General features: G+C 29.6%; 1 protein-coding gene and 1 pseudogene across 1 annotated transcript; one reads left to right on the forward strand and one right to left on the reverse strand.

The window, feature by feature from the left end:
- The first annotated feature begins 7,452 nt into the window (after positions 1–7,452).
- LOC116125747 lies at positions 7,453–11,073 on the forward strand (annotated as a pseudogene).
- Positions 11,074–13,553: 2,480 nt separating this feature from the next.
- Positions 13,554–16,954, reverse strand: LOC116125746 (non-structural maintenance of chromosomes element 4 homolog A). The gene is made up of 7 exons (XM_031411463.1): positions 16,645–16,954; positions 16,452–16,532; positions 15,735–15,990; positions 15,377–15,467; positions 14,521–14,737; positions 14,336–14,427; positions 13,554–13,947 (listed from the first exon to the last, which is right to left on the reverse strand). Exons 1-7 carry the CDS (start codon positions 16,865–16,867, stop codon positions 13,684–13,686), a joined length of 1,224 nt encoding a protein of 407 aa, XP_031267323.1. The 5' UTR covers positions 16,868–16,954; the 3' UTR covers positions 13,554–13,683.
- Between the last annotated feature and the right edge of the window lie 6,296 nt (positions 16,955–23,250).

Below are 23,250 nucleotides of genomic sequence, written 5' to 3' on the forward strand. Positions count from 1 at the left end.
TTGATTGAAATTTTCAATTGTTCTTATCAATATATTGATATAAGTTATCTCCCACAATTAAAATTAATTTGTTAACTGTAAATTAAAGTTTCTTTTAGTCTCTTGTTCTTATCAACTTGATTTTACGTTTTATCACTAAAATTAAAGTTTGGTTCATTAATTTATTAGCTTGCTTAGCAGAGTAAGTCTTGTAATTAGATTAATTGGACTAATTTTTTTCGAATTAAATGAAGTTTTGAACATAAGTCAGATTTTATTTTGAAACTTCATAAGCTAAAAACAAACATACCTAATTTAAAGAAGAAAATAAATAAAAGAATTTTATTCACTTAACTGTAAAATATATGAGAATATTTTTAACTATTTTAAAGAGCATTTAGCTTTCAGTTTATGATACAATAAAATTGTTTTAACCTTTTCTCTTATTTACTGAATGAAAGGATTTTTGGATAGTAATTTTGCTTTAATTTTTGCTGTCCGTTTTTATCACATTAACCTAATTTTGTTTATTCTTTTGAACTCTCCACCTTCCAAGTAAAAGCACATTACCATTTTCATGCAACAGATTATTATCTTCTAATTACCAGATTTCCACAAGTTTTATAATTCTTTCAATCTCTTTCTTTATATAAAATCATCTTCTCCTTCGCTTCCCTTCAACTTATAATCTCTATCATCACTTCTTTAATCATCTTATCAAACCGATATTCGTACATAAATTTTAATATTTCGATGGAAGAAGATGCATCGAGCATGGTTTCAAACGCGAAAATATACAAGAATGGTGAAACTTCATATTCGAACAACAGTTCTTGTACAACTTTGCCTCCTTGCAAGCGCATGAAGCACGATCACCACCATCACCATCACCATCAGTATCACAACAGGAATAATAATAATAATAACAAAATGAGTGTCGGCAGCGAAATTTAAAGGAGTAATGCCACAACAAAATGGACATTGGGGAGCACAAATTTATGCTAACCACCAAATAATCTGGCTAGGCACATTCAAATCAGAGAAAGAGGCAGCTATGGCATATGACAGCGCAGCAATAAAGATTCGCGGTAACGATTCACATCGAAATTTCCCATTGACAGACAGCAACAACCAGGAACCGAATTTCCAAAACCAGTTCACAGTAGAAGCAATTTTAAACATGATTAGAGATGGAACATACCATCCGGAATCCGCCTCTTTTCTCCGAATTCAATCTCAAAGAGAACATCAAAATTACAGTGGTGGTGGAACTGCAAGTCTCAACCAAATAATGGTGCATGGAGATGAACAATTCTCATGCAGGCAACTATTTCAGAAGGAATTGAAGGAAAAAGATATAATTACTTTTTATCTTTGTAAGTGCACAAATAATAGTGGGAAAGAAGAAGGGCAAAATTTCTTTTTACTTGATGTGATACAACACACTGAAATAGGGATTGAAACTCAACTGCAATTGGAGCAAAATAATAATATTGAGAAGAAGAAGAAGAAGAAGAAAGTTTTAAATTCGGATGTTCATCAGAGCAAAGGATTTAGGCTTTTTGGTGTACAGATTAGGAGATGATTAATCAGTTTTTTTTTTTTTTTAGATGATTAATTAATCTTAGCTAATTTTTTATTTACCTAGTTTCGTTGATTTTATTTTATTTTTATATACATGTGCGTTATAACAAAACCTATACACTTGTCCACTTCTCTATTACACTCTTTCTCATACCCTTAAACAAAACCTCCTCAATTGAACAAAAAAAATCAATCAGCAACTCTTTTTTTGGTAGCACTGTATTGTCTCAGAACCACAACTATTTAACCAAACGGTAGCACTTGTCAATAACACTCTGAGGACTACTGTAGAACGAAACGTACTCCAAGGATAGATGCATTTCAGAACTTCCAGTCATAAACTCCAAAAAATACTAAATCTTTAAAGATGTGATGTATACATAACATCATGAAAAATAGTTACCGCCACTTAATATCAATTCAATAATCTTTAATGATATCATAGTCATATCTTTTTAGAGTGAGAATATGTAAATACATAATCATAGCCACTTTACAATTTCTATTACGTAATAATATTTTAAAAGAATATATATACATATTAATTCAACATAATGTTTAAATAATAAATAAAAAATTACTTAATTTGAGGATAATCCATATGGGGTTATTTGCAACTTAAACTAGAGTTGATCTATAATTATAATAAAGAATAAAATTAAGAGTCATTCAAAGGCTGTGAAACTAAAACAGAATAAGAAGAAGCTAATTTCAAATTTTCTAAGTCAAATATAAATTAAAAGAAAGGTGACAAGGATAGGTCCTTACATATGACTTAATACAGAAATTAAATTAAAAGGAATATAAATAAGGTGTTGATGAAATTTTCAATTGTTCTTATCAACATTGATATTAGTTGTCTCCCACTCAGAAAATTCTTATTAATTTGTTCACAGTAAAATTATTTTGCACTCACTCCTTTATTTTGTCTCCCACTTTATTTTGCACTTTCTCATTCAATGTCTTTTAGTCTCTTGTTCTTATCAACTTAATTTTACCACTAAAATTAAAGTTTGGTTTATGAATTAATTAGCTTGCTTTTTCTATAGTGAAAGTCTTGTCATTGGATTACTCAAAACTAATTATAAGTATAAGTTGAATCCCTTCAAACTCGAATAAGAGTCTTGACTTTATTTAATCAAAATTTCTTGTACAATCTTAATAATTTACTGGAATTAAATGAATTTAATAAAATTTTAACTTATAAATATGAATCAAAACCCTAATATGAGCCGGATTTTATTTTTAAAAATTTCTTCTACAATCTTGAGAGGTTGACAAATTTATTTACATTGAATTGAAATTTACACAAAAAACAAAAAAAAAAAAAAAAAAAAAAACAAGGAGTTCATTAAATCTATCTTAATTAGATCTTTGATGGTTGAATTTGCAAACAAGTAGCATCCATCAATTGATAAACTTATACATCATATATATTTTTAATAAAAATGTGGAATATTTATGGATTTTTGGAAGATAAAACTAGGTCAACTCATGGATATTATAATATATAATTAATTAATTATAATAATAAAAAGGGGGAATAGTTTTGAAAGGGACGGGAGTCTTATTCTAGATTTTCTAAAAGCCAAAGCACAAGGGGTATGGACATGGGTTGACGACTAATTAATCAAAGAATATGCCAATATGAATAGTGGGCCATTCATGAACTAAAAAGGAAACATACCTAATTTAAAGAAGAAAAATATAAAAGTAACAAAGTATATTTTTATACGATGCAAAATATACATAATTTTAATATCAGAATTATTGATTAGACCAATCAATAACAGTCTCTCCCACTACAAATAAAAAATGTATCATGATTTTTACTGTTCAAATTAGAAAATATGATTTTTTCTTTCTTTTTCCTTTCAGTGGGTTAGAAAATTTTCAAAAATTTTCCAGAAATGACAAGAGACATCAGATCACAATCTTTCAAATCAATCAAATGAAATTTTACATTTAATTCTTCATGGTACCCCTCAAAAGTCTTGAAGGAAGACTAAGAAATACTGAAATAGTTATAACTTTATAAATTCTAATAATTATAATTTTGTGGGGCTCTTCCTCTTTTCTTTTTTTCTTTTTTTTTAAATTAGAATTGAGAGGCCCACTTTGTCATTCAATCAATGTTTGATTTTATTTTTATTTTTTTTATTTGCAGATAGTGTTCTTTGAACCATTAATGGTGGCATTTTGTCAGAATTTTAGGTATTGATGAATGAAAGAACTTACAAAGATGTTCTGTCCTACAGATCAATTTCTGCCCCTCAAGAAAAGTATCCTGATCTACAATGAGAAGATTTCTAGGATTTAATAACCAAATTCTATATATCTAGATGTATGCAATGTATTAAAAATCAACTTCTGCCCCTCTAGGATACATCCAGATGAACTCCATGCATTCAATAGCTCAATTTTGTAAAGCTGATCGACTTCCATCCCTCTAAGATAGTTTCTTATTGTAACAAGATTTACAGCGAGATGAGCTTTATCGAGTAGTTAGGGATGTCCTTTCATGGTCATCTATATAATCAAAGGTCATTGTTTCTCGTTTCTCAAAGATTGTAGAGTTCGATAAAGTTTTCAGCTTTAAATTCGAATTAACAAAACAAGATCAGACGATTTCTAAAGTCATAAAAGAAACATCATATTGACACATAAATAATTCACATAAGTTGATTATAAGTGTGACTTTAATCTTTTTATTTTTTTGTATTTAAATACAGAATTATTATCAATTTAATTACACATAGGGTTACTGAGATAAGAGGCAGGGTTGAAAAAATTTATCAGATGTAGGCCCATTTGGCACTTTCAGCCCATGAAGAATATGACCCCGTCCAATGAGTCTGCGGTGATTATATTTCATGGGCTTGAAGCCCAATAAGCTTCTAGCCCAATATTATTTATGACATGGGCTTCGATTTATTTAATTCTCCTACTTTTAATGAATTTGAAAAAAAAAAAAAAAATTAAAAGAACTGAATTTTATAATTGAATCCAAAATTGCTCAATTTTATTGGATTTTTTAAGAAAAAAAAAATGATATCAGGGACTAAAACTATTTTATTAATGTTTGACTAAAATATAAACAAATTATTCAATTATATAAACATTATATAAATTATTTCAATTACTTTATTGTTTAAATATTTTGCACTACTAAACTTAAATATTTGGAAAATGAATAAAGTATCGTTCAGTACAATTTCCTTGTAAAAGTGTTCAGGGTGAGTCGGTGAAATAAGCATAAGACATAATTTGCATACTGATACAATAAAACCTCTCTATAGTGATATTCTATATAGGAATAAACTCCACATAATTATAAAAAATTCAATTCTCAATTTATGATAATTATAAATAAAAATAAACTCTATATTATAATAAGTTATAATTTTTATAATTCCCGTCTTAAGAAAATTTACCTCCACATAGTAATAATTATCTGTATATTGTAAAAAAATATATATATATATACTATCTTACATTAAAGGTTAAGATTAAATAAAATATTTATCTAAAGTTGTTTGAGATAATGATTTATATTTTAAAGTTGTTACTGGCTTACTGCATCTTTTAACTTGCAGGTAGACTACTCGTTAGCATGAACATCTTTTTATTGAAGCCAAATATTTCTAGTTTCTCAAGTACATTTAAAGCTTCTTAGCATAAAAACTTTTTGTATTTCCGTACTATCATTCTCATAATTATTTCTTTTATCTTCTTGTCTAATTGTAGTAATGATTTCTTCTTTAGTTAAAACATGCATTACTTATTGCTTATTTGGATGATTGAGAAAGACATTAATATCCATTCGATTAGTGTAATGAAGTTATATCACTAAATTCTACAATGACTCTTTGATTCTCCTCATCCATTTCATTTGTAACTTATAATTCATCGACATCGGAGATCCTAATTTGATAATAATTAAAACAATTGGTAACAGTATATGGCTTCACATCAATTTGCTGCATAATTTTATAATGATTAAAACAATTGACAATAATATATGATTTCACATCAATTTGTTGCATAATTTTGTAATGATTTAAACAATTGGCAATAGTTTGTAGCTTCACATCAATTTAAGCATGCAGTAACTACATTTACAATTCCATCAAGGACACTTATTTTTGTTGGTTTCAAAACACGATCTTCTATTTGTTTCAAAAATAGGCAATTAAAACACTGAATTGAAATTTTAATAGTATTAAAACATCAATTGAAATCCTAATACTATTAAAACATCAATTGAAATTATAATACTGTACTACTAAATCATGAATTATAAAAAAAAATTTGTTATCATACATCTATTAAACTGTAATATTTTTATAGTAATAAAATTAATTAAACTCATTATTATTATTATTACTATAAAAGATTTTATTGTATAATAATACCCTCCCTGATTCACAATAATAATTATTTTAAGCTTATACACAATTTTTAATAAAGTAATTTTCTCTCTCCTATTTCATCTTGACTTCTTCTTCTGAAAGCGCAGGTGGGAAATTTTTGGTTTTCTCGCTATCTAAAAGTGTGAAAATGTACTAACTCTTTTATCTAATTTTGGATTGTCGTTTTCAAAAAAGGAGAAGGGGTTAAGTAACTTTTTGGTCTAACATCTTTTATTTTAGAAAAAAATAATAACCTTAAAACAATTATAAATCTGAAACAAAGAGAATATTTCGCTATATATGTATGTTCTCTTTAAATACATCAAAATTATGAGTTATAATAGTTAGGGGTGTTCAAAAGCCGTTAACCAAACTAGTTAACTGCTTTTTTGAACCGAACCAGTTTTTCGGTTCGAAAAAATTCTTAAACCGAAACTGAATCGGTTTGAAGGAAAAACCAGTTTTTCGGTTAACCGCTTTAAACCGATTTTCTCTTTCTTTTATAAAACTTATTTTTTTATTTTTTCTTAAATTAAATTGTAAATATAAATAATACATATCCATATAAAAATTAAACATTCATACATATCCATTGACCACTACTAACAATACATTAAAAATATTATTATTATTTAATATATAATATATTATATTATTATTTTTTATTTAATATATATATTTGTAAAACCGATTTCGGTTAACTGCTTTTTATTTTTTCCCGAACCGAAAATTCAGTTTTTTGAATTTTTCGAACCGTAATCGAACCGTTTTTTCGGTTAACCAATTTTTTGGTTCGGTTCGATATTTGTATTTTTTTAACACCCCTAATAGTAGTAATTAAGTACACAAACAAAAAGGAAGCACGAGTATTAAGAATTTCAATGTTACATTAGTTATAATATATATTATAAAATTCATAATCAAACTTAAATAAAGTGCTATAGAGTATATTATAATAATTTCATATATATATATATATATATAAAAGTAACATAAGTCGAGTTCGTTTTAAGCACGGAAAAGTGTTTAGGGTTCAAATTCTCTCATGGGTACTTTACATAACCAAATTCAGTTATTGTTTACGGAAACTCTGGTTTTGAATTTGGGTTGTGAAGTAAATTTTCAAGATTTTTGGATTATAAAAGATAAATGGAGTAAAAAAAAAAAAAAAATTAAATAGAGTTTAAAAAAAAAAAAAAGATTTTGGAATCTCTTTAACCTAAAAAAGCCCAATAAAAAACTCTCGACCTATTTCTGACAAAACAAAAAGCCCACTTTTTTATCATCCCTCTAAAACTTTCCACTAAAGAAAAAGAACACTAACCCCCTTCAAAATCTCGACACTTTCAAAGCCTCCATAACTCCAACTTTACTCACTTGCAGAGACAATCAAAATCAATCCTCGATCTCATCGAACTCTTTCTCACTTCTTCTCTTGAAACCTTCGTAACCTTCTTGTTTTCCTGCCTTCAAAGTCTTCCTTTTGCTTCTTCTTTCATTCACATTGGCGCTCTCTCTCTTTCAAAGGTAATCTTTCTTTCTAAATTGGTCTCTTTAAACTTCTACACTTGTTAAATTTGAAATATTTTTTCTCTTGAGTGGGTTTTTTTTTTTTTTTTTTTTTTTAAAGATTTATAAAAATGGGGAGGTGGGTCTGTTTTCGACTATGGACTTCTTGAAATGGTTTTCTTTTTTTTTTTTTTTTTTTTTTGGTGGGTGGGGGGGGAGGTATTAGATTTAAGGTTTTAGTTTGATCTTTTTGGTAGTGAAAGGTTGGAACTTTAGTGGGTAGTTTTCATATTTATGTTATTTTATGAAATCCATGGGAGCTGAATGAAATTTTTCAAAGATTTTTGTTGTTTATTTTGTAATGCAGGAACATTGAGTGACTCATTTGTTGGTATTTTGGCTAATGTGGTGTGCTTTAAGCTTTTAAGTGGGATTCTGTGGTTTATGGAGAGAAATGGAGGGAAATTATGGAAATTTGAATCTCTGAGTGTTGTGTGATGTGTTGTTTTTGCTTAAATTACAATTGAAGGGTAATGTCGTAGGCAATTTAGATGTGGAAGTTAGTATAATTAGGTCATTTGTAGAAATTAAGGCGTGTTGCCAAAGACAAATGGTTGATTTATACTTGAAATCTTGATGACAAACAGTCTATGACTTGAAAGTTTCAATCGTTATGCTGTATTCTGATATAGTACGCTTTTCTTTTTTTCTTTTTTCTTTTGGTGATAGTTTTATGGTTCAAAACCTCGTTTATTTTGCAGGTATTTATTTTCCTCTGCGAGAGTTGGTTCGTTGAAAATGGCAGCAACAGCAGCTTCCAGCCTTCAGATGGCGGCGGTGAGGCCGTGTGTTTCAACTTCTCACAGAGCTGTCAAGGCAGGTGTTGCCTTTGTTGCTGGAAATTCTGAAGCCTCATGGGCCAACTGCAAGTGCTTGTCAATATCTGTGCAACCTCTCCACCGGAGTTTTATGTCATTCGGTAAAACTGACAAGGTTGTTACAAAAGCAGCAGCTGAATCTAGTGATAGCAAGCCTGTATCTGGGTTGCCAATTGACTTGAGAGGTTTGTCTTATTCATCTTCCTCGAATTTTTCATCGCTCGGACAAAATTTAAATTTCTTTATTATTTATTTATCGGAAGTTGTAATGTTTTGTATTTAGAATGATTTTGCTACTTTTTAAGTTGTTGCAAGGACATTATTGTGTGTTTGTCCCAGAATTCTCTTTAAGTAAACCTGCATGCTATATGATTTTCAAAAGTGTGAAGAGGAACCATTAACATGATATCCTTATGCTAATTCTGTGCTTAAACCTGCTTCATCCCGAACGCAATCAATGGATCTATATAGTTATAAACTAGTGAAAGAATCATAAGTTGCTCTTGTTGTGGGTAGCTGATGTCTTTAGATGGAGGTATTAAATATCAATGTTGTAACGAATCTCTTCAAACAGTCAACCGTTATCATGTTAAAGTTGAATAGTCATTGTTTATCCACTTTAACACTGATGTTCTATCGATCATTAAAAGTTAAACCTCCCAATAACTCTGGTACTGGTGTCTTCAGGTAAGAAGGCATTATTGCTGGTGTAGCTGATGACAATGGATACGGTTGGGATAGCAAAATCTCTTGCTGCTGTGGTGCGGAAATTTCGTGGGGACATGGGTGCCTGTAAGACACTAAACCTTCATTCTATTTTCTCTCATTTTCAAATAATCTGATGTTTTCAAGCTCGGTAAGGATGTTCATTTACTTACATTTCTTGTTTAGGCTTTGAACATTTTTGAAACCAGTCTGCGACGTGGAAAGTTTGAGGATCACGTGTGTAAGTTATTAATCTTGGTTTATGTGACATTATAATGGGTCAATTTGATGAATGGCTCGGCTGAAAGAATTTTTATGTTTCAGGTTGCCAGATGGTTCTTTGATGGAAATCACCAAAGTATATCCCCTAGATGCAGTCTATGACAGCCCTGAGGATGTGCCTGAAGATGTAAGGATGTGTGCAGTTACTGTAAAATACGTGAAGAATTTACGATAAACATTTCTTATCCTGTCATTTTGTGTGAGTGAAAGCAAATACGTTATGCAGCGTCTCTAAGTGGACTGTTAAGGTATATAAACCATATTTTTTCTTTCTTATCATTTGTCGTTGAGAATTTTGTAATGTTGCCATTGTTATTGAATAAGTCATTGACATTTTCTGACTGAAGAGAATTTGATATGTAATTTAGTTTCACATCTAACGTATGATCAGCATTTTGCTTTATTTTGTTTCCTATAAGTCATCACTATTTAACGCTCAAATTTTAAAATACACGCTTTTTCTTCTACCATCATTATATTGCTACTGTCACTCGCATGATTTTTTAATGTTTGGTGTTTTGAATGTGTTGCAGGAAGTTCTGAATCCGTGAAACAGGATTTTGGCAGCATTGACATCCTTGTGCATTCACTTGCCAATGGACCAGAGGTACTAAGTTTCTGTATAAGGAATCTCTATAAACTATTATTTTTGTATTTTGACAATAAATGTCTCTTACCAGGTGAGTAAACCTCTGCTGGAGACGTCGAGGAAGGGATATCTTGCAGCTGTATCAGCTTCAAGTTACTCTTTGTTTCCTTACTCAAGCATTTTGTCCAATAATGAATCCAGGCATGCTTCTTGACTCATAATCTGCCTGTTTTTTCTCTCCACATACTCAATACATGATAAATACAACAAGCATTTCTAGAATCTAAATTCATTTTTAATGATATAGGTGGTTCATCAATTTCTCTTACATACATTGCTTCCGAGAGGATCATTCCAGGGTAGTTTGATGTGCATCAATCATTCGATTATCGATGAATGTGGAGTTTCACTACTTTTCATTTGACACATTTTTTGAAACTATTTCAAAACAGATACGGTGGTGGCATGAGTTCTGCTAAAGCTGCACTAGAGAGTGACACAGAGTGAGTTCTTATTTCTTCTCTACTATGGTTCACATTATTCTAATATGCTCCTTAATTCGGGATAAAGTCGATTCATTTTCGTCCTTTACTTGATCATTCAGGTGCTTGCTTTTGAAGCAGGAAGAAACACACAATCAGGGTCAATGCCATATCTGCTGGTATCTTTGCAACACCATTCGTTTAGACTTCTTTTTTGAGAACATGCAACATATTATTTTGTCCTGCAGGTCCGCTAGGAAGTCGTGCAGCAAAAGCAATGGATTCATCGACACAATGATTGAAATTCATTTGAGAATGCACCACTGCAGAAAGAACTATCAGCAGGTATCTGCTGGAACTTATCTATCTTAATTCATTTTCTGCTTGTGCTATTTGTCGAACAAGATTACTGAGTTTAACAAACCAATGAAAACAGATGAGGTGGAACACAGCCGCCTTCTTAGCATCCTTTGGCATCTGCAATCACTGGTGCTGTCTATACGTCGACAACGGTCTTAACGCGATGGGAGTGGGAGTTGACAGTCCAATATTTAAGGACCTTAACATTCCAAAAAGCAAGCACTAGTGTTACAATGGCAAACTATTTTCTCTTCCCTAGGGTGGGCTAGATTGCGGCGGGATTTCGAGTTAGTTTTTTTTAGTGTTTTGCTTTAGGGGTTGTAATATTTTATGAGCTTGTTGATGAGATTGTTGTCAAATTAACAACTTTTAATAATGTGTTTAATGTTAGTGCCATGCCAACTAGAACATGTAAGTTAAAGGGTCTAATTATGTTTCAAAAGTAGAGCTCCAATTAAGATATTGTACGATAAACCCAACGAAGGAAATGCTCTCACATGATTTGGGCTGTAAGTCCCTTCATGAGTCTGTATCGGTAAAGGTCATGTTTCTGTTTCTCAAATATTATATAAAATTTGGCGGGTTCCAATTTTGAATTGAGGTCTCATAACATAAGGTCAGGGATTTTTGGATTATAAAAAAAGAATTTAAACCCTAGATAGCTTGAAAATTAAAATGGTCACAAGAGCTTTCTTTCACAAATTTATTAATATTGTTTTCTTCACAAAATGTTAAGGAATAATATTAGGTTTACAATCTTAATTTTACAATTTTCGATGTAGAAGCTCATTATAAAATGAGTCTGTCCATTACAAACTAATATGACAACTATCATGTTGAAAACTATGAAAAAAAGTCGGTGAAAAAAGTTGTAAAATATGATTATTGTAGGTTAAAAGTTGATAAATTTATCAAATATATTTTATTTTATTGTACACAGTTTTATCAGTTTTATCCTGTGCTTTTCTAAATTTAGATTTATGCAAACAATGAATTTTAATCATCTCCTTAAATTTCATAAATTTATAGAAAGGGTTTAAGATTTATGCAAACAATGAATTTTAATCAATTCTCTTAAATTTCATAAATTTATAGAAAGGTGTTTTTTTTTTTGTTTGATTTTTTGTAATTGTAGAATTATGATTTTAACCTTGATGTGTTTAACTTTAACCTTGTTCTAGTAAACACTCGTTAATTTAAGAAATGTCACCCTACAAACTATTAAAATATTCTGTTTAAATTTGTACAAAAATGACATTTTCACTATTCATATAAATTCAATCAAACATCCAAAATTTGTAAATAATATCAAAAAATTAATATTTTTTTAAAGATTGAATTGATAAAATTTATTGATATATTTGAATATTGAATTGATAAAATTAGTTAATAAATTTAAATATTGAGTTGATGAGATTTCCAAAACCTAACTACTCACAAAAAGACTAAACACACAAAAGTTTCCTTTATAAAAACTATCTTTTTAATTTACATTGACCAATATCTGTTCAGCAAGTAATTTACTGTTATAATTAATATTTTATATTAAATAATACTACACCACCGACAAACTTTTCTCATAAACTTTCTCTCACTCTGATACAATAATTCACAATTAATCATTTTACAATAGATCTCACATGAATCCTATTAATTAATTGAAAATTGATTAATCACAAACTATTACATCAAGATTGTAAAAAAAAAATTCATGAAAAAAAGTTATTAATATAGTATTACTCTTCTATATTTAATAATATAAAATAATATTATTATTTCTAAAGGCAGTTCAAATTAAAAAAAGCCAATGGTCTTGTTCGGTTGTTCCCCAAGTTTAATAGAAATTGTTTTATGGGGTAAAGTAGTCATTTCAACTATAGGAGTTAACATAGTTATAAGTTTATAACGGTATCGACAGAAAGGATATATACGTTCCTATTTGACTTGATTAATTTTTAACAATATCTAAAAATAGATGATTTTCTTATGAATTTGAATATTGAGGCATTTTATATATTCTAAAGTCAACTATAATAAAGGGCAAGTATAATACAAGAAATCTGGTATCTATTAGATGAGATCGATTCCTTTTTTAAGGGCAACTAATGTCAATAATTCTTCATTATCTCCAAACAGAATCAATTCAATTGGCACAATAATCAAAATTTAAGGGACAAAAGAATCACTTGCCAACACATTCAATAAAACGCTCCATGTTACCATTTAAACAAAACACAAACACAATCGCGTGACTTGAATATTCAATCCAATAAAGTTATCAAATCAATAACAGTAAATTCTATCTATAACTCAAAGTCCACAAAAGATAAATTTTCGTCTTATGAAATGTTATCAAATCAATAACATCACACCCCATTGATATTATGATATCAATAAAAATCAATTCTATCTATAATTCGATGTCCACAAAAGATTAATGTTTATCAACTTCATTTAATAAAAAACATTATTGAATCAATAAAAGCACACCCTAATGATAATATGATATGCTCAGAAGGTGAATTTTTATGACTTCATTTCAAACAAGCTTGAAAGCACAATAATCTGAGATCGTGCACAAGGAAATTGCTAATTGTTTTGAGAATACAAAATTTTGACACAAAACAAAACCAATCTTTATACAAAAATGTAACAAATTTCAATCACTTGAAATTTAACCCTAGTTGGTGAACAAAATTAGTTGTGCCATACTATTTACACAAAAAGGCATTCTTCAAGATGGTATCTTATAATTTAAAACGTTATGGCACAGAATCAGCAGTTAAATAATCTACAAAATAAGATTATCGGTTTTGGATTTACCTGCCCATATGTACATGACAAAACTCTACAAAAATATGCAGCTACCAGTTCATGGCAAGTTGTCAAACAAAGCCTCTTCTTCAGATGAGTTTACGCTTACATCTGAGCATTCTGGTGGCTCTTCCACCAGCAGGAGCATCATCAACTTCAGGCGAATCTTCAACAACTGATTCCTCTCGTATTACCAGGCCACGGTTCCTGCATAATTTCTTGATTGGAGTTGTGCGTAATGCTGCTGCTTGAGAGTTGAATGCTGCTGGTTCTGCCTGAGAAACACCAAAAGAGTTTGACTTTTCCCTATGTGGCATCAGCTCCTGACCGGCAGGCACCGCATCCATCATTAACTGTTTAACAAGTATTATGAAGTTTGGATTAAGGGGAAACAAGTAGTTAACATGAGAAACCGAAGAAAAATGAACTTAAACATTTTATATAATAATGATGCATATGCTACGAAGAAAAGTTATAGCATATCTCCATTAACCATAAATTTCACCTTCTTTAAGAATTCTGCCAAAGTTATTGATGAATAATTTTTAATATTCATCTTACATAAACCTATACTTAAATTGGAAGATGCTTCAAACCACCAAATCATAGGTCACATGACCGATTATACCTTCATTGATTCCATATTAAGAGGCCAAACAACTTATGTTTCAGAACTGAGATCAATAATAGAAACACCTAATACAGCATTATCACTCATCAGAACAGGTTCCTATAACATACCTTCCAATCCTTATAATCAAATCTGAAGACGAAATGCTGATATGTGACGTTGCCAGACGAAACAGCATCGGCACCAGGAGCATTCCTAGGTGCTGAAAAAAAAATAAAAAAAATAATTTCCCAAGCACAGATGGTATAAATATTAAAATACTAAAATTTTGAACTGATTGCTGTATATAGCTTACCAACTAAATGAGAGCCATTTTCATCAACAGCTATTTCAATGCGACCATCTTTAACTAAGAATGATAGGGCAAACATATTCTCAACAGTCTGAGCAAATGACATTCTATTGAGAATCAAACTTTCAAGTCTAACACGTTTCTTCCTTCTTAAGATGTCAAACATTGTTGACATATTTTTATCTGTATCTGTTTTCTTATCTGCCTCACTGTTATCAACCTGTTGTACAGAAACCATAAATTATGAAAATTGCTACAGTTGTGAAAGCATAACAGAGAATAACTTCAAGGATTCAATGTCCAATTCTACATTAGAGTAACTCATAATCCATTCAAGTTGGCAAATTACACATAAAACTGAATGCAAAATTGAGAACAGAGAAAAGAGGAAATTGAGCATAAACCCCATGCAAGTATTTTTCAGACAACTGCACTCAAGCAGTGATACATGTATGCAATCATATACATAAAAAATATAGCTAAAACCTCTCCCAAAGAAGATGGTAACCTCTACTAAGTCATCTGAACTTCATGACCATTTTATGTTTTCTGTCTGATATATTGTTTAAAAAATAATACAATCAGATCATGCAGGTTTGAAAAAGGAAAATTCAACTTATGCCACTATACATTACTAAAGCAGGATAAATCCCCCTCTCCAACTCTTCTGCCTCACAAATTCCCGAAAAAATAACACTGTTATGCCACCTATCAAATTACACTTGATATCCACATCACCAGCATCAATCTCATTGATGAAAGAACTCTTCATGGCCAGAGCATACCCCAGCTCATCACAATAACAATATTCCATAAATGAGCACCAAAAAGGGGAATAAAAAATAAGAGGCAATTTCACCTCCTCAGGTCTTGCAGTTTGAGTAGGCTTTTCACGCTTTCTGCGAACAGCAACCTTCCTTTGTTTCACCTCAGTATTCATAGGCCCAACCCTTCACCAAATAACACAAAGTAAAGCAAAACCCAACATGTTAACATACATCAAAGAGAAAAAGATTAGAAGAAAACAAAAACACAGGTATATTAGTTGTAGTTTACAGTAATGAATTATATATTTGGTTACTAATCTAGTATTCATTGTGAAAGATATCACATTTTACTTTACAAAACTCCAATTTGAGAAACCTTACGGATGGGAATGCTAGTGAGACCCCAAAACACATTATTATCGTATCAATAAAGATTAAGATAAAACTCACATGGTGCAACAACCATGGCATATTGATAAAAACGGTGAGATAGCAAGGCCAATATCTTTCCAATTGATTGATATCTGGGCATTCTCTTGGGAGGCTACTCTCCCCCCATTGGGTTGCCCAAATTCAGAGATCAAACAACTGACAAAATCCGTTGGTGTAACTCCCTCATTGGATTGTGACTGAACAGAATTCACCAATGCGTTAGCAATATCCAACAGTGCTTCTGCATCTGCTACCTGTTCCCTTGGCTTCTGCACTGCAAACCCATTTGGGCATTACACGAAAAGTCCCAATTTAAAAATTTTCTAAAAAAAATGTACTCAAAGAGAAAGGCTAAGGCAAACCCCTCTACTATTAAAAATAATGGATTTCAATAACCCATCCTATTTCATAACTTGTAACATTACTTAGTAACATTATATTACATTCAAAATATGTATTTTTTCTTCAAAACGATAAATACAAAAGAGAGAGAAACAATAAATTCCAAGAGAAATGCTAAGGCAATTCCCTCTACTAATAAAATCAATGGATTTCAATGATATGAAACACTTTATTACTAACTACATAATTTTCTTTTTTATATCAAAATAATAAAAATATTAACATACAACCCCAAAGCAGAAACAAAATTTAAATTTTTCAAATTTTCTTTTAATTTTCCTAGATTTAAATTTCTTGCAAATTAAACATCTTCACATGTAAATAATCAATTACCTAATTGATGCAAATTCTCAACCTCGTTAAAGATTGTATTGAACTTCAGAGAATCTATTTTCGACAAATCATCCCGTTGATCTGAAAAGGAAAAAAAGTCATTATAATAACATAAAAAATAACAAAACAAAACAAAAAATCGTTGAAGATAAATTTAAGAAAATAATTTAAATTTTAAAACGCAAAATGCTACCGTTGATCTTGTTCATTACAGCAAGGTACTTCGACCGGAGAACCCTACGCTGGACCGTATCTTGTTGACTCGACGGAGTCGATTCATCACCGGCGCCCAAGTCGACTCGGATATGACTCACTTTCTCGCGCTTCACGGACCTGAGTTGCTCCGTCTTGTCGCTAACTCGCTCTCTACTACTACGGCTACTGTTCCCCGTCTCTCGCTTCGCTGCTCTTCTCATGGCTTCGACTTCGAATTTCTCCAAGAAAATCAAGAATGAAAAGAAAATTGTTGAGAAATTTGAGAGAGAAAACGTGAGTTTTAGAATTCAAATTTTGAGAGAGAGAGAGAGAGTGAGATTTAAGAAGCTTCAAATTTGAGGGAAAATCTTGTGCTTTTAAAGTTTTAACTTATCCTTTCGACCCCCCTGAGTTTTCATAAAATGACAAATAGTTTCTTGAGGTTTCAGTAATAACAAAAAACACGTATCGTTAATGAGTCGCTAATTTACTGTTAGATATTATAAGTGAATGATTTAACATATATTTACCTGATTGCCCTTATACCGTTTATTTTAACGTCCAAATATTAATGGTAGGAAGATTTTTGTTATTTCTATAATCTGAAAGTAATTCTTGTTATTTAATTATACCTAAGGGATAATATTGTTATTGACTCTTTTAAGTTCACTGTTTCATATGTTAGGGTTCTTTTATTTTTTGTTTTTGGTTAAAAATTTGGAGGTTGATGTTCCCGCGCAGTGAATTTACATGATTGGATTTTTTCGGATGGGCTTAAGATTGGGCTTTGGTTTGGATATTTGTGTGGGAATGGATCAATGGACCAAACCGAGTGGGAATGGTAAGTTATCGGGCTGGCAAAGTTACCAGTTTCTTCTTAACAGCTAACGTTACTGGCTCGAAAATGTTTCCGGCTCCAGCCCATCGATTACTACTGTTTGTTTCTTCCGAAAACTATACGGTTATTATTGAAAGGGTAGTAACAATATTGAAAAAATAGCTCCTCGTCACGATGATAAAAAGTTTATCACCTCTCATTCTTATTACTGTTGTAATATGAAAAATGAAACAATAAATATTGGTTCATAACCAAATTTTGTAAACTTTCTTTCATAATCTCGATATGACAATTTATAATTAGTTAACTTATAATCAATCAAGCGAAAAAATTTATTGAAAACCAATTACGAGTTATCGTATCAGAATATTATCTTATTTAAAACCTCAATTATAAAATCCCTTCTTTCCTGTTTCATACCACATAACGCACCGCGTTCTTATTTTTATAGAGAAAAGGGTAATTTCACTTCTTCTTAACCCGAAATGGTCAATGAGAGAAAAGCTGATATAATTCATTGGTTGTCATTATTTAACGGTTATCAAAGGGTAGGTAAAGTTAGGAGTTTAGTAATATTATTGACTCCTTTTTTGTCATTATCATAAAAAGTGTAATGATTATTAGTGTTGATATCATTGTTAATACAATGATATGATTTTATCCCATACCATACTTGTATATTACTAATTTGGTCATATATTTTTCATGAACTTATCATAGTTTTTCCGATATTTAGTACTTTCTATTTTTATTCGCCAAAATAGATTCATTTTAATTTTTTTTTAATTAACTATCAATCATAAGAAAGGAATTTTAGTTTCATAACTTTGTGCTTATGCAAGATGATATGGATAATGGATCTAAAGCATTAATTATTTCTTAAGAATATTAGTACTAATATAAGTATGACAAATATATAGGTAAAAGCTTAAGTCAGGAAAGTATCTCGATCTTAAAATAATAAATTAACAAGACATAATCTTATTACTGTATAACATTTACATGGATCAGCTAAGTAACGTCTCTCACTTTGATTGTCACACAACGGAGCCCCGTGTGAGACTTATATTATTTATCTTACTCAATACATCATTAATTGAGATTTAAAGATACATAATTATATAAACCTTTAATTTGAAACCAAGTTAGACATTGAAAAGGCAAATTAATTCAATATCCATGCAATTGTTATAGTATTGAATCAATAACATTATCAACTTATGATAAAAATTAAACAAATATCTTTAACTATTTTTCATATCCATTTAACGATAATTGTAAACAAATAATATTACCTACCGTTTCCTTTTTCAATTACTAGATAACACAAAAAAATCACCTATGTGTGTGTGTGCGCTTTTTTATTATTTTATGATTATGAGTGTTCGGACCAGCTTACACACACCTCAACTAATCCATTGGAACCCTTAAACTATCAGTCGAGTAAGAGCTCTAGTGGCTTCCCTTATTAACAACCGATGAAGAACTGAAACTCAAAACATTTTAAGTAATACATTAAAGAGTCTTTATCGAATCATTAGCCACCCAGAGGCAGTGTTTGTTTGGTTTGTTTTTTTCAAATAATGTATACAAAACAAAACACAATTGAATTTTTTAACATTTAAAAACGTGTTTAATATATATTAAAATTTTTATTTTAGGTTAAAACTATTTGATTTGATTTTGCACTTGCTTTAATAATTGTATCCGAAAGCTGTTTCAAAATATATTATAATTTAATTTGACTAAACTTATATTTTTCATGAATTTATCAAAGTTTTTCGGATATTTAGTACTTTTTATTTTTACTCACAAAAATAGATTGATTTATTGTTATTATTATTATTAATCACAAGAAAAGGAATTTTAGTTTCATATCTATGTGATGCAAGATTATATGGATAATGGATCCAAAGCATTAATTGATTCTTAAGAATACTAGTACCAATATAAGTACAACAAATATATAGGTAAAAGATTAAATTAGGAAAGTATCTCGATCTTAAACTAATAAATTAACGATCATAACTGATCGTTAAGACATAACTTTATTGTTGTATAATATTTATAAGGATAAACTAAATAACGTCTCTCACGTCGATTGCCACACAACGGAGCCACGTGTGGGACTTACATCATTTATTTGACTCAATACATCATTAACTGATATTTAAAGATACATAAGTATATGAAGTTACAAACCTTTAATTTGAAACCGGGTTAGACACATGTGAACATTTCTTGAAAAGGCAAATTAATTCAATATCCATGCAATTGTCAAAGTATTGACTCAATAATATTATCGATAACAATTAAACAAATATCTTTAACTATTTTTCATATCCATTGAACGATAATTGTGAACAAATAATATTACCATCCATTTCCTTTTTCGATTACTAGATAGCACAACAAAGTTACCTTTGAGTGTGTATGTGTGTGTGTGTTTTTTTTTTTTTTATTTTAAATGATTGGGGGTATCTGAACCAGCTTACACATACTTCAACTAATCTCTCGAGACCTGGGAACTATCGACTTAGTAAGAACTCCGGTAGCTACCTTTATTAGTAACCGATGAGGGATTCGAACTCAATACCTCTTGAATAATACGTCTAAGAATCTTTATCAAACCACTCGGTCACTTAAAGGGAGTTTTTGTTTTTTCTGATTTGTTCTTTTCAAATAATGTATAAAAATACAATTAAAATTTTTAACATTTAAAAACGTGTTTAATATATATTAAAATTTTTGTTTTAGGTAAACTTTTTTATTTGATTTTGCACTTGCTTTAATGATTGTATCCGAAAGCTGTTTCAAAATATATTATAATTAAATTTTACTAAACTTATATTTTTTATGAATTTATCAAAGTTTTTCGGATATTTAATACTGTCAATTTTTATTCACAAAAATAGTTTTTTTTTTTAATTGTTATTATCTATCAATCATAAGAAAGGAATTTTAGCTTCATAACTGTGTGATATACAAGATGATATGGATAAGGGATCCAAAGCATTAATTGTTTCTTAAGAACATTAGTATCAATACAATTACGACAAATATATAGGTAAAAGCTTAAATCAAGAAAGGATCTCGATCTTAAAATAATAAATTAACAATCATAACTGATAGTCTAAGTTACAATCTTATTATCCTATATAACATTACAAGGATTAGTTAAATAACGTCTCTCACGTTGATTGTAACACAACGACACGTGTACTAGGATTTACATCATTAATTAAGATTTAAAGATACATAATCATACGAATCTTTAATTTGAAACCGGATTAGACACATGTAAACATATCTTGAAAAGGCAAATTAATTCAATATTCATGCAAAATATCGAATCAGTAAGATTATCGACTTACTATGACAATTAAACAAATATCTTTTAACTAAATTTCATATCAATTGAAAGCTATTTGAAAAGATATTATAATTTAATTTTCCGAAACTTATTTTTTTATAAATTTTCTTATGGCTCGTGTTAAGTTGAATTTTAAATACAACACAATATCACTTTTTTTTCCTTTTGTAGCTTTCGCTAATTTGCTTTTTAGGTTGAAATGGCAACATCATAACACCACCTCATCTTTTCTTTTTTTGTTTACTTGGCTTTGAAATTTGGATTAACCATTTAATCATATAATATAATCAATAAAAAATTAAACTGTTTGATTCTTCCCTCAAAAGAAAAGAAAAAAAAAATGTTGATTCTAGTTTTTTAATTAAATCATACAATGAATATATTAAAACATAACATTTTTTTCATCCAAATATAAGAACCACACCGGTTAACCAATCGAGATAAAAAGGGTCCCACGAATTGACGGTCAACATTCAATCTTAGAGGTCTGTGAGACTGTGACCACTTCAATATTACAACGAATAACCCTTGGATTTGACGTGGCAACATCGCAGCCGCTCAGGACCCTTTGATCATAGTTTAAAATAATCCAATTAAAATGGGTCCCAATAAAACTCCAACTATGGTGTACTAGGCGGTGACATGTGTTATCTTAGAGCTGTGATCGTAAAATAACTTCCAATATTATTGCTAGGTGAAAATATTTTATTTTTTCATTTATGAACAAAAATGATTTTAAATGAATAATTTTTTTTAAAAGGAAAATTTTATATATTTTACAACTTTAAAGTAGACAATTTATTAATTGAAAATTGTATAAAACAATATTTTATTAAAAGTTCATAAAAAAAAGTATCTCGTTCAAATACTTTTAACACATAACATATCTTACAAAGGCTCATTTCATTATTTTGATATATTTGATTATATTTNTTAAATTAGGAAAGTATCTCGATCTTAAACTAATAAATTAACAATCATAAGACACAACTTTATTATTGTATAATATTTATAAGGATCAACTAAGTAATGTCTCTCACGTCGATTGCCACGCAACGGAGCCACGTGTAGGACTTACATCATTTATTTGACTCAATACATCATTAACTGAGATTTAAAGATACATAAGTATACGAAGTTATGAAACTTTAATTTGAAACTGGGTTAGACACATGTGAACATTTCTTGAAAAGGCAAATTAATTCAATATACATGCAATTGTCGAAGTATTGACTCAATAACATTATCGACTTACGATAACAATTAAACAAATATCTTTAACTATTTTTCATATCCATTGAATGATAATTGTGAACAAATAATATTACCATCCATTTCCTTTTTCAAGTACTAGATAACACAACAAAGTTACCTTTGAGTGTGTGGTTTTTTTTTTATGATTGGGGGTATCCGGACCAACTTACACATACCTCAATTAATCTTTCGGGATCTGGGAACTATCGACCCAGTAAGAACTCCGGTAGCTACCTTAATTAGTAACCGATGAGAGATTCGAACTCAATACCTCTTGAATAATACGTCTAAGAGTCTTTATCAAACCACTTGGTTATCTATAGGTAGTTTTTGTTTTTTCTGATTTGTTCTTTTCAAATAATGTATAAAAATACAATTAAAATTTTTAACATTTAAAAACGTGTTTAATATATATTTAAATTTTTGTTTTAGGTTAACTTTTTTATTTGATTTTGCACTTGCTTTAATAATTGTATCCGAAAGCTGTTTCAAAATATATTATAATTTAATTTTACTAAACTTATATTTCTCATGAATTTATCAAAGTTTTTCGGATATTTAGTACTGTCAATTTTTATTCACAAAAATTGATTTTTTTTAATTATTATTATCTATCAATCATAAGAAAAGAATTTTAGCTTCATAACTGTGTGATTATGCAAGATGATATGGATAATGGATCCAAAGCATTAATTGTTTCTTAAGAGCATTAGTATCAATATAATTACGACAAATATATAGGTAAAAGATTAAATCAGGAAAGTATCTCGATCTTAAAATAATAAATTGACAGTCATAACCGATAGTCAAGTCATAACCTTATTACTGTATATAACATTACAAGGATCAGTTAAGTAACGTTTCTCACGTTGATTGTAACACAGCAGAGCCACGTGTATTAGGATTTACATAATTTATCTGACTCAATACATCATTAATTAAGATTTAAAGATACCTAATCATATGAATCTTTAATTTGAAACCGGATTAGACACATGTAAACATTTCTTGAAAAGGCAAATTAATTCAATATCCATGCAATTGTTAAAATATCGAATCAATAGGATTATTGACTTACTACGACAATTAAACAAATATCTTTTAACTAAATTTCATATCAATTCAAAGCTATTTTAAAA

This window comes from Pistacia vera, unplaced genomic scaffold, assembly GCF_008641045.1.
Source record: "Pistacia vera cultivar Batoury unplaced genomic scaffold, PisVer_v2 Contig170, whole genome shotgun sequence".
Classification (NCBI taxonomy): domain Eukaryota; kingdom Viridiplantae; phylum Streptophyta; class Magnoliopsida; order Sapindales; family Anacardiaceae; genus Pistacia; species Pistacia vera.